Source organism: Mus caroli, chromosome 17 (genome assembly GCF_900094665.2).
Source record: "Mus caroli chromosome 17, CAROLI_EIJ_v1.1, whole genome shotgun sequence".
NCBI classification, from domain to species: Eukaryota; Metazoa; Chordata; class Mammalia; order Rodentia; family Muridae; genus Mus; species Mus caroli.
The window spans coordinates 28,967,155-28,979,818 of record NC_034586.1 but is presented as its reverse complement, the minus strand read 5'-3'; the positions used below and the strand labels follow the sequence as shown (position 1 = coordinate 28,979,818).

The following is a 12,664-nucleotide window of genomic DNA, read 5'->3' as shown; positions in this document are numbered from 1 at the left end:
TTCTCTTCTCTTCTCTTCTCTTCTCTTCTCTTCTCTTCTCTTCTCTTCTCTTCTCTTCTCTTCTCTTCACAGTTTCACCAGCTCCTACATGACTCTCTTCCTCTACTATGACTTGCTATACTAGTACTACGTCTTAGTATCCTGGACATTCTGCATCCCCAGATGTCTTCAAGCCAAGGTCCTCTCCTAGAGGAAGCCAATACTTGAGGTAGAAGTTGATAGGGGCAGGAACATCCCTAACCCGGTGTGGTCAGGACCCTGACAGTTGGCTGGAGGGTGTGGTCTCTGCTAGGATGTATGCAGAGGCTTCCTAGAGGAACTGTTGCTTAAGTCATGTCTTTAGGTTTGAGTAGGAATGTCAAAACCAGGGCCAGATGTCCCAGTGGGCATCAGAAACGTCTAATGCTCAGACCTAGAACCAGAAAAATAAACATTCCTACGCTCAGAGCAAGGAGAGGACTTGTGGCTGTTAGAGAGTCTGGTCTGTTATTTCTATACCACTCAACCCTGAGTTCATCTTTCCACCCTGTCCAGTTGGTTGATCATCTTATGCTGATTGGTGTCTTGTCAGAGCCCAGAAATCTTCCCCATCACAGCCTAGCTTCCTACTTTTGCATTCTTATCTTCCCACCTGGGGATAGACCAGGTTAAGGGAAAGAGATGAATAGCCACAGCTTTGTCATTTGCCAGGCATGGGTCTGACACTTCAGCTGCCAAATTATTTCAAGTGTGCCCTGGAACTTGAAGACCCGAATCAACCACCCCACTTTACTTTTTAAAATATTTGTGTGAGTGCAGGCATGCATATGCTGTAGCATGCATGTGGAGGTCAGAGTGCACTTTGATCCTTGTTTTCTGCATTGTTCGAGGCAGGGTCCCTCATGGTTTGCTTCTGTAGATGCATGCTAGCTGTATCTTAAGCATCCAGGGCAGAGAACCCTCTTGTGGCTGGCTCCTATCTTATCTGGAGTTATACAGATGTGCTGCCACATCTGGTTTGGAGGATTCAGCAGGCTTATGCAGCAAGTGCTTATACCCACTGAGTATCTCCCCAGTCCAGACCATGCCAATTTCAGGAAGCCTGTGCTTTTTACTCCAGGTGGACACTGCGCTTGCTCCAGCTTGCCCACTACTGAGGACTTTGAAGCCTCCAGCTGATAATGCAATGTGAATCAGACAGGCAGGCTGGGCTGTGGCAGTAACAACCCTATATCTTTCTCACGTGGACATCCTCTGTCTCATGTCTGACCATGTTGCTTGTGTTGTAAGCATAACTGTGTGATACCATCTGTATGGTCACAGCTCTCGCAGGTTCACATTTCCATTTCCATCTCCTTTTTTGCATTTATATTTGTCTCACCTGGGATTGCATGAAGATGGTCATATCTGCGCTTAGCTCCAGACCTGAATCTTCGATGCATGGCAGGTGCTGTATGAGAAGCCATGAAGATGACCTTCTTATCTTGCTTTTCACTGCTGGGCTCTCTTTGGGGGCTATCTGAGATCTAGGACCCAGGATCCTTCTGAGAAATGATGGATCCCTTATCAGGGTCATATCTAAGGCAAGACTTTAAGAACATCCAGGTGGGACCAGTGGGTCACAGCTAGGCCACATTCAGTATATTAAAGGAGCTTTTGGGTCTTTTTGGAGACATTGTTTTGCTACTCAGTCAAAGCTAGCCCCAAACTCAGGATTTTTTTTTTTTTGCTTTAATCCTTGAAATATTGGAAATTACAAGAGCCACCATGCCGTAGTTACTTTTCTGTTGCTGTGATAAAACACCATGACAAAGGGAACTTATAGATTTTTGGATTATGGTTTCAGAGAGACAGTCCATAATAGTGACAGATCCTGGTGTCAAGAGTAGGAAGCTGAGAGATCATAAATCAGCCATAAATACAAAACAGGAAGAGCAACTGAAAAGCGGGGAGAGTCCGTAAACTATCAAAACCTGCTCCAAGTGAGGTACTTTCTTCAGCAAAGCAATACCTACTAAACCTCCCTAAATGGTGTCACCAGCTGGAGAACAAATATTCAAACACATTCGCCTATGGGAGACACTCTCATTCAAACCACCGCACATGATGATTCTTAAATCCTGTGAGAGGCTTGTCTGAGGTTTACATGAGATCTGTCAGATAATCTGGTCCATGTTACAGCATGAGGCATCCTGTCAGGGTAGTTATGTGTGCTAAGGCCACACGATGCCATGTTAACCCTTATGGTTCATGTGATGTGACCCTTATTGATTGGTTCAGGAGATGTCAGGTACCTAAGGTGCCTAGATGATAGGGACATAGGTTTCAAAATGTCACAGAGTTGTGATAGAATCAGGTATGGCATACATGTTAGACTATGTACAAGCCATGTATAGTGGCACTGCAGCAAAATGGGCTGTATTGAGCAGTGACTTGTCTTACCTGCTGACACTACTGTTGCCCAGTTCTGTCTTTTCTCACTTTCAACTTCATTTTGCCTCCTCTATCCTTGGTTCTTGGCATGTGAACTTTGGAAGGGAAATGCAGACTTCTGGGAGGGGTCCCCACCCACCTCCCCAGTCTGTCCTTGCCCACACCATGACCCCTGGTGTCCTTGTTCATGGCAGCCGCTGTTGCACTCAAGGATGTGATATTCTACAGCATCCTAAAGCCTTGGCTGGGTGAGTGCCTGTAGGTGACGGGCGAGGGACACCCTTGGGGGTCAGGGAATGGTGCTACTTTTTCCTTATACTGTGACTGCTATATCAGGGGATGGGCTCTTGGTGAGTGCTGGTGACAAGTGGAGCCGCCACCGTCGCATGCTGACACCCGCGTTCCATTTCAACATCCTGAAACCCTATGTGAAGATTTTCAACGATAGCACCAACATCATGCACGTGAGTTGCTGGAACACGGGGTTAGAACTCTTTCCCAAACAGTGGCTATTCCTGGGTTTGGGTGGCTGGAGCATAAAATGAGAAAGCTGTGTCAGGGGTTGAAATTAGGACAAGTCTCGAGGAGCCAAGGTCCAACATCAGCCCCATCTTCTTCTGCCAGGCCAAGTGGCAACGGTTGATTTCAGATGGCAGTGCCCGTCTGGACATGTTTGAGCATATCAGCCTCATGACTCTGGACAGTCTACAGAAATGTGTCTTCAGCTTTGACAGCAACTGTCAGGAGTAAGTCCTTGTTCTGAGCCTTGGAACCTGGTCTGTGAACCAAGAGCATTAGTCTGTGGAATCAAAGTAGCCTCTCTAGAGGACATGGTTCAGAACCAACACTACAGATACAGGAAAGGAGAAAGGGATGGAATTGTTTCAATTTTCACAGAAATGGTGACAATCAGAACATGTGGGACAGGCAGTGAGGAGGCACATTAGAAACAAGCTTGAGGGGATCAGCAGTGTCTACATCAGAAGGCCAGGGTAAGGCCAGGTAAAGATGAACTTAGCCTGTGGTTCCAGGGAAACCTTGAAGGTGTTTGTGCTTGTGTTAGTCAGCGTTCCAACGATGTGGCAAAAGTACCTGAGAGATCTTGAAATGAGGGAGGCTTATTCTGTCTCATGGCTTCAGCAGCTTTAGTCAAGGGTGGGCTGGCTCCATCACTTTTGAGGCTGTATAACAGCACAGTTAGGAGAACCTGTTAAAATAGTTCGATACCCCATGGCATCCAGAAGCACACAGGCAGACAGATAAGCTGTCTATATCAAGAGCATACCTAATGTCCGAAATTCCTCCCTGACCCCACATAGGAGGACTAGAAAGATGGCACTTGCAAAGGACTTGAGCTTGACTCATAGCAACCTCATAGAAGTTTACAACTATCTGTAACTCCAGTAACAACTGACCAACACACCAGGTGCCAGGCACCTATTAGAGTGTACATTGGGCAGAACACATAAAATAAAAATAAATTAAAAATTTGAGACAAGGTATCACTACGTAGCCTGGCCCACACAGCGAGCTGTAGGGGCCAGGCTTATCTATCTATCTATCTATCTATCTATCTATCTATCTATCTATCTATCTATCTATCATCTATCTATCTATCTATCTATCTATCTATCTATCTATCTATCTATCTATTTTGCTGGGCATGGTGGCACATGCCCTTAATCCTAATACTCTGAATGCCAAGGCAGACAAATCTCCTAGTTTGAAGACAGACTAGGGTGGTTTACAGAGCAAGTTCCAGGGTAGCCGAAGTTACACAGAGAAACTCAGTCTTGAACCCCTCCACAAACACACACACACACACACACACACACACACACACACACACCTACCTTTAGGAGATATTAGGGAGATACTCTAAGTTACAGTGGAGCTGATATTGGACATGATCAGCTGAGCTCCTTCTGGGATCTAAACTTCCCTGCTTCCTTCCTTAAACTGTCCACGCAGCTTGGGCCTTATTCTTTTCCAGAAGGTATCAGGGTTAAGCTTGCCTACTAGTGTCACCATTTCTTCTGTCAACTCATCTAGTGTCTTCACGACTTCATGGCAAGTCAATATTAAGAGCTGGCCACACTGCAGTCTGGGAGCATAGGGGTGTGGAGGCAACTCACAGAGATACGAGGGTTTTTTGAGAGTTGACTCTCAGGGCTCATTCTACTCTGCCTCTGTGTCCAACTGCTTCTGATACTCCATTTCCAACGACTCCTGGCTGGTAGGAAGAGGCACAGGATTCATATATGTTAAATTGCTGTCTCCTAAATCCTGCAGGAAGTCCAGTGAATATATTGCTGCCATCCTGGAGCTCAGCGCCCTAGTGGCCAAAAGGCACCAGCAGCCTTTGATGTTCATGGACCTGATGTATAATCTCACCCCTGATGGTATGCGCTTCCGTAAGGCCTGCAACGTGGTGCATGAATTCACTGATGCTGTCATCCGGGAGCGGCACCGCACCCTTCCAGATCAGGGTTTGGATGAGTTCCTGAAGTCTAAGGCCAAGTCCAAGACTTTGGATTTCATTGATGTGCTGCTGCTGAGCAAGGTAGGCTCCTCAAGAGGCAAAATGGGTAGTGATGCCAAATACTGTGCCAAATACTGTGAGCTCGATACAGAGGGCACTGTGGCAAACCCAGGCAATCCACCAGCATCCATGATCACAGCAGCCTTTTTATTAGTCATGCCAATAGGCAAAGCCAGAATAGGGTGTAACAACGATTCCTCATTACCAGTGCCCCCTTTTCCAGGGGGATGAAGTATTTATTTCCATGCACAATGAGGTTTACACCTCAGAGAAAGGGCAATGCATTCTCATCCTGTGGGTCACACAGAATAACAAAGACACCTGAGTCTAAACCCCCTCAAGAGGGTAAATAGTGAACAAAGAGAGAGGGATGGAGGGATAAGTGAAAGAAAGAAGAGAGAGAAAGAATGGGAGGGAAGGAATTTCGTTCTGGAGTTAAACAGGCTCCTTCCAGGACAAAGTCTAGATATGCAAACCAAATGCTTCCTTTTTTAAAAAGATTTATTTTTTTTATATGAGTACACTGTAGCTGTCTTCAGACACCATTACAGATGGTTGTGAGCCACCATGTGGTTGCTTGGAATTGAACTCAGGACCTCTGGAAGAGCAGTCAAGTGCTTTAACCACTGAGCCATCTCTCCAGCCCCAAACCAAATGTTTGCATGGGACATAGATTTCCCTGGATCTATAGCACTTTACAGTGTGGGTAGAAGTCTTTGGAGGAAAGCTTTAGTTCTAACTTCCAAGACAAGTTGCCATGCAGTCATCTTCCATATCAAGTCACCGTCAGTTCCTCAGAAATTCTCCATCATGTAAACACATGGTGATATTTCTGTGTGGGTTGTTGACACTCCTACAACTGCGGGCGACACAGGAGACAGGATACCCAGAATAAAACCAGTAAATTCAGACTGTACCAGTAGCAACAGACAAGAGATGGACAGTGGTACACAGCCTTTGGTTTCTGGCTAAACAAAAGATCTTCTGGGAATGCCATAGTTTAAACACTGGGATTTTCAGAACTGCTGTAATTTTGGGTGGTCTTGCTTTGTCTTCAGGATGAAGATGGAAAGAAGCTGTCAGATGAGGATATCCGAGCGGAGGCTGACACCTTCATGTTTGAGGGTGAGAGTCCCACTGTGAGGCAGAGAGGAGGCAGGAGTTTATCCTTCTTGAGACTTGTGGCAAAGATCCAGAATCCTTCTATTCTACCTCTTGATCCCTTTCCTACCCTTTTCCGGATTTCACTACCTGGGCACTGTCCTCAATGCAGTGCTGAAGCAGTGCAGAGACCCATGCCTGCCTGTCTGTCCCTCAGGCCATGACACGACAGCCAGTGGACTCTCCTGGATCCTCTACAACCTGGCAAGGCACCCAGAATACCAGGACCGCTGCCGGCAGGAAGTTCAGGAGCTGCTGAGGGGCCGAGAGCCTGAGGAGATTGAATGGTGAGCATAGGTCTTCCTGGCACATTAGTGAGCCCCTCTCCTCACTCGTTTTGTTGATTCTCCTACATTTGCTCATGGCACTGAATCTGAGCCCAGAGGAGAGACCCAATACCAAGCCTGAGTAGCAAGGAGCAGACCAAGTTTTGTTGCTGAGAAAACGGTGATAATCACAAGAGAAAGAAAGTGATATTTTGCACCGTGCTCATTGAAAGCATGCCCCTCACTCTCTTTTCTCTCTAGTGGATGTCTTCTTCCATGATTACTTTTCACCTGTACCCTAGATCTTACTGTAGTGATATGTTCCGGGACTCAGAGGTGACATTTGGGCATTGCAGTGTGCTGGAGCTAGAGATGGCTCAGCTGTTACAGCACGTCTTACTCTTGCACAGTTTGGTTTTCAGCATCCACATCTGGTAGCTCACAGCCATCAGTAGCTCAGTTCCAGTGGATCTGAGCCCCCCACATACACACTTAAAAATAAAATAGCTAGGTGTAGTCATATACCCCTTTAATCCAGCACTTGAGAGGCAGAGGCAGGACCTTTGAGTTTGAGTAGAGCCCTGTCTACCCACGGCTATGTAGAGAACCTCTGTCTTGATAAAATAGAATAGAGTAGAGTAGAGTAGAGTAGAATAGAATAGAATAGAATAGAATAGAATAGAATAGAATAGAATAGAATAGAATAGAATAATAAAAATAGCAGTCTAGGTGCTGTACAGGATCCTGGGCTGTTCATCCATCCATCCTTCTCCCAGAAACCTCTCTACAATGGCTTTCCCACTCCAATTTTGTATCCATCTCCACTGTGGTTCCAGAGACCTAGGAGGGACCAGGCCAAGTACTAGTCAGAAGGTCCCAACTTGGCAGGAAATCAGTCTTAATTTAGAATATGTTCTAATTTTCTGCTGACCTAGTTAGCTCACATTTGATCCACACTGTGAGAAAATATTTCACTGATCCACATGAACTGTCAGCCTCCTTTTGATCCCTGGTTAATAGTTGAAGAGGTTTCTTTAGGGACGACCTGGCCCAGCTGCCCTTCCTGACTATGTGCATCAAGGAGAGTCTGCGGCTGCATCCCCCAGTCACGGTCATCTCCCGATGCTGCACCCAGGACATTCTGCTCCCAGATGGCCGGACCATTCCCAAAGGTGCTGTGTGGGGAAAAGGGTCCTGGGCAAGCAGCAGAGTCTTGTTGTGAACACGCCCCCCCCCCACCTCTTCTCCCACAGGTATCATCTGTCTCATCAGCATCTTTGGAATTCATCACAACCCATCAGTGTGGCCAGACCCTGAGGTGCTGCCTGTCTTATCTCCTAGAGTGGTGCAAGAGTTTTAAGGGAGGAGGTGGGGCTTCGACCTAGGAAATCAGACCTCACCTTACCCAGAACAGAACTCTGTCCCTGGTTGTACTGGGAAGTCACTCATCCACCTTGACTCAATATCTCCTACAGGTCTATGACCCCTTCCGCTTTGACCCTGAAAACATCAAAGACAGCTCACCTCTGGCATTTATTCCCTTCTCGGCGGGACCCAGGTAAGGCCAATGGACTTGGGTGACTAGAGTACGGTCTGGGACTGACAAGTAGAAATAGTAGGGAGTTAGTATGGTCTGGTTCTGGTTTTCCTTCTTGCCCTTTATTCAGGTTATTTGCAAAGGTCTGTAGAGTAGGAGTTAGAAAGAGAAGGGCTGTTGCTCTATGCTTAGAGTCCCGCCCATCTGAACTGGGCAGTGAGGCTGCAAGACCTTTAGGGATGCAGATGTCCAATTGGGGTCCCAGGCACTTCACGGTTCTCCTGCCCTTCATGCTGACTAGGTGTTGCAGAGACCGTGTCAGGTTGGGTTCCACGGTGTCTGGATGGATCCCGGCTCAGTCATAGGTAGTCCTTATTTTGTCCTCCCGCAGGAACTGCATAGGTCAGACTTTCGCCATGAGTGAGATGAAGGTGGCACTGGCGCTGACACTGCTGCGCTTCCGACTCCTACCGGATGACAAGGAACCGCGCAGGCAACCAGAGCTGATCCTGCGCGCAGAGGGCGGGCTGTGGCTGCGGGTGGAGCCGCTGAGCGCGGGCGCTCATTGATCTGACACCTGGTTTAGAGCCACCCTACCAACCTCTCTCTGCCGATCCCAGAATGAACAGAACTGTCACCCATACCCGAATCTTACCGAGAGCCAGCAGGGGGCGCTGTGAAATCCAGTGCGTAGGTGAGAGAGGCCTGCTCCATAAGGTGCATTCTCCTCCAACCAACCTGGACTATTCGCTGAACAACATAGGAAGCCAAAGGGATGTCTGAGCAAGAGACCAGAATCAAGGGCAAATTTGAGTTCTGATTCATGCAGCTCCGTTTCCATTACTTTGACTTCCATTCTAATCACCTAATAGACTATCCTTCTCTCACCTCAGAATTACTTTTCTGTGAGCACTAAATTACTGTGTTTATTAAACCTTAAGACCGGATATTTTTTTTTCTCATTTAAAGCTAGGGTCTCATTATATCATCTTGAACAATCTGACTCCTGTTTTTAAAGCTCTTCCTGCAGGACACCGTGTTGGGCTTGTCTAGGGAGTTTTGAAGTGATGTCTGATTTTTGTGGTATCTTACGGGTTTTGTCCAGTAAGAAAGAGAGGAGAGGGTTGAGAGTGACGGGTACTGGGGTTGTTGGAAAGCACCCATTTCCCACCTTGGGGAGTGGCTGTATCTGGATATGTCCCTCACTATGGAGCTAGAAATGTAGCTTAATGATAAAGCCCTTGCTGAGCGTGTAAGAATCCTATTTTCCACAGCCTCGCCCAAATGCCCCTGCATTTAAAACAAAACAGTACAAACAAATAAAAATGAGATGTAGTGGCTGGGAAGATATAGTTCAGTGATAAAGAGTACCTGATGCTCTTTCAGAGGATCCGAAAGATCCTTCAAACTCTTTCAGAGTTTGGTTCCCAGCGCTTTTGTCAGGTTCCAGGGGATCTGATGCCCTCTTCTGGCTTCAGTGAGCAACTGTGCTCTCATTTATATGCTCATGTGCATGTGTGTGCTTGTGTGCATGTGTGGGTGCCCCCTCCCCCCAGAGTCACAGAGTCACACACCACAGATACACACATAACTTAAAATATAAGTACATCTTTAAAATGTGATGCAGATGATCTCCTTGCGTGCCAAGGAGTCTGTTGGAGAGATTCAAATGGGCTCGGTGTTGGTACAAAGGTGGTGAGCCATCAAGAGTCCCATGAATGAAATCTGTAAACAAAGGATTCCGAAGAGTAAGTTACGGCTGCCTGGATCCTGCTTGGGAATTTTTAAGGGATATGGGAAAGTATGGATGACTTTAGGGGATAGCCACGAGCTGCCAACCAGCATGCTTTCCATTGGTCACCTAGCAAAGGGAAGGAGGGACCCTAGAAAGAACATCCATGAACTGAAAACAACAAATGGTTGTTTGCCTCTGGTTTTTCTAAGAACCAATGGGCAAAGGGTTGTCATTGAGGGGAAGCCTTCAGGGTTGGGATCTCCATCCTAACAGCCTGGTGGGATCTAACTCCATGAACTTCAAAAGAAGTGCCAGGCAGTGTTAGTCCTAGTCTTTAATCCCAGCATTCAGGCGGCAGAGGCAGGCGGAGCTTTGAGTTGGAGGCCAGCCTAGACTACAGAGAAAATTCCAGGACAGCAAGGGCTACACAGAGAAACCCTGGAAAAGCCAAATAAAGAAACAAATAAAAAACATGATAGATAGATTGATGATAGGAGATAAGAAAAGGTTGTCTTTAATCTTCTGAAAGTCACATTTGTGGGTTCTGCCTCTAGTCTTCTCATGTGAAATTCTTTTGTATTCAAATGCACTCCCATAAAAGAAGGAAGACACAAAACAGAAATGTAACACACATGAATCTAATATGTTAAGTATAGTTAATATTCTCTCAAACACATGTCTAGTGTTTTTAATTTATAACAGTATTTTTAATTGTTATTGTTTTGGATGAGAGTTTTGCCTGCATGTATGTCTGAATACGTCATGTGTCCAGTGTCTGCAGCAGCCAGCAGAGGGTGTTAGGTATACTGAAACTTTGTATAGGTGCTGGGAATTGAACTTGGATCTTTGGAAGAGCAGCTAGTATTTTTTAACTGCTCAGCCATCTCTCCAGCCACTATAATCATTTTTGCATGTATTTTATTTGTTTCCAATAATATGACATATGTATAATATCCTATTTAAAGGATGTTATTTCATTGGCTACAGAGTACCTAGAAAATTGTTCAATATTGTCTTAGTCAGAGTTTCTGTCTTAGTCAGGGTTTCTTTTTTTTTTTTTTTAACTTCACGAATTTGCATGTCATCCTTGCGCAGGGGCCATGCTAATCTTCTCTGTATCGTTCCAATTTTAGTATATGTGCTGCCGAAGTGAGCACTTAGTCAGAGTCAGGGTTTCTATTCCTGCACAAACATCATGACCAAGAAGCAAGTTGGGGAGGAAAGGGTTTATTCGGCTTACACTTCCATACTGTTGTTTATCACCAAGGAAGTCAGGACTGGAACTCAAACAGGTCAGGGAGCAGGAGCTGATGCAGAGGCAATGGAGGGATGTTCTTTACTGGCTTGCTTCCCCTGGCTTGCTCAGCCTGCTCTCTTATAGAGCCAAGACTACCAGCCCAGAGATGGTCCCACCCACAAGGGACCTTTCCCCCTTGATCACTAATTGAGAAAATGCCTTACAGTGGTATCTCATGGAGGCATTTACTCAACTGAAGCTCTTTCTCTGTGATAACTCCAGCTGTGTCGAGTTGACACAAAACTAGCCAGTACAAATATCATTAAGAATTGGGGAAATGCACAGAAACCATGATAGAATTTCTACCCACCACCAGGAAGTTTGGCATCCAGAAAAGGGGAAGAAACAAGTGAATGTGGAACGATCAGGACCCTCTGACCATTTAGAGAGATTGAAGGTTGTTGCAGCTAATGTGGAAAATGGCTTGTCGGTTCTTGGAGAGTGAAAGAGAATTCTCATTTCATCCTGAAGAGTGTGCACTGGGTGTGTTGCACAACACAGTGAAAACAAATGATTGAGCACAAATATGCAAAGGGATGTTCCAGGCAGCCCTGTAGAGGTGATCTCTTGTGCGTTGTGTAAAAGCATTCACCTGTCAATAAAATGCTGATTGGCCAATGAGTTGAGGCCGCATTATAAGATGGGACATCTGTCAAAGAGAGAGAAGAATTCTGGGTTTGAGTCAGGCAGGGAGGATTTTCCCAGAACACTGAAGGAAACAGTCACATGAAACTGAGGAGAGGCAACCAAGCACATAGTGGGACTTAGAATCAAAAAATAGGTAATTAAGTTATGAGCTAATTGGGAAATAAGCCAAAGTGTATGGCCTAAGCATATACTCAGGAAATATTAAGACGCCATGTGCAAAAGCCCCATGATTAGATGACTTCTGTCTTAGTCAGGGTTTCATTGCTGTGAAGAGACACCATGACCAAGGCAACTCTCATAAAGGCAAACATTTAATTGGGGCTGGCTTACAGTTTCAGAGGTTCAGTCCCTCATCATCATGGTGGGAAGCATGGCAGCCTCCAGGCAGACATGGTGTTGGAGAAAGAACTGAGAGTTCTCTCTACATCCTGTTCTGAGGGAAGCCAGCAGGAGACTGGCTTCTGCAGATAGCCAGGTGGAGGCTCTCTTCAGGCATTGGGAAGAGCCTGGGCACAAGAACTCCTCAAAGCCCACCTACAAGGAAACACACTTCCTCCAACAAAGCCACACCAAGTCCAATAAGGCCACACCTCCTAGTTCCTAATAGTGCCACTCCCTATGGCCAGGCATTCAAACCACCATAACTTCATTTTAGTCTGTAGTCTCAGGATTTAGTTCATCACTGATACTGGGCTCCCATTTCAGAGTTCTTAGTCTCATTAATAAAAGAACATAAAGAATAGATGCAAATTGGAATTGGAGAATAATTTGACCAAAGTTTAACAGGAGAGCTCCCCCCACATCCCCACCTCCACCCACACCCCCACCCAAGGCAAGCTCTGAGCTTCTGGAAGGGCTGGAAGGAGGATAATGGAGAAGAGAAGCAGGGTGTGGTGGTTTGAATAAGAATTACCTTTGAGTAAGAAGGACACATGCTCCACTATGTTCATAGCAGCCTTATTTATAGTAGCCAGAAGCTGGAAAGAACCCAGATGCCCCTCAACAGAGGAATGGATACAGAAAATGTGGTACATTTACACAATGGAGTACTACTCAGCTATTAAAA

General features: G+C 46.0%; 1 protein-coding gene and 1 non-coding gene across 7 annotated transcripts in view; one reads left to right on the top strand and one right to left on the bottom strand.

The window, feature by feature from the left end:
- Positions 1–8,867, top strand: part of LOC110312365 (leukotriene-B4 omega-hydroxylase 3) — a 12,105-nt gene extending 3,238 nt beyond the window's left edge. For 5 of the 6 annotated variants that reach the window (XM_021185910.2, XM_021185908.2, XM_021185909.1 and 2 more), the window contains exons 4-13: positions 2,607–2,660; positions 2,749–2,876; positions 3,037–3,158; positions 4,705–4,975; positions 6,013–6,079; positions 6,273–6,402; positions 7,420–7,553; positions 7,635–7,699; positions 7,857–7,939; positions 8,310–8,865. In XM_021185910.2, coding sequence (XP_021041569.1) covers positions 2,607–2,660; positions 2,749–2,876; positions 3,037–3,158; positions 4,705–4,975; positions 6,013–6,079; positions 6,273–6,402; positions 7,420–7,553; positions 7,635–7,699; positions 7,857–7,939; positions 8,310–8,487 — 1,232 coding nt within the window. In that variant the 3' untranslated portion in view covers positions 8,488–8,865. Of the gene's footprint in view, positions 1–2,606; positions 2,661–2,748; positions 2,877–3,036; positions 3,159–4,704; positions 4,976–6,012; positions 6,080–6,272; positions 6,403–7,419; positions 7,554–7,634; positions 7,700–7,856; positions 7,940–8,309 lie in introns of all 6 variants that reach the window. The other variant, XM_021185907.2, reaches the window with a different exon arrangement.
- A 1,836-nt stretch (positions 8,868–10,703) lies between these two features.
- LOC115029817 lies at positions 10,704–10,810 on the bottom strand. The gene has a single exon (XR_003835375.1). It is a non-coding gene; the product is annotated as a U6 spliceosomal RNA (small nuclear RNA).
- Positions 10,811–12,664: the final 1,854 nt, after the last annotated feature.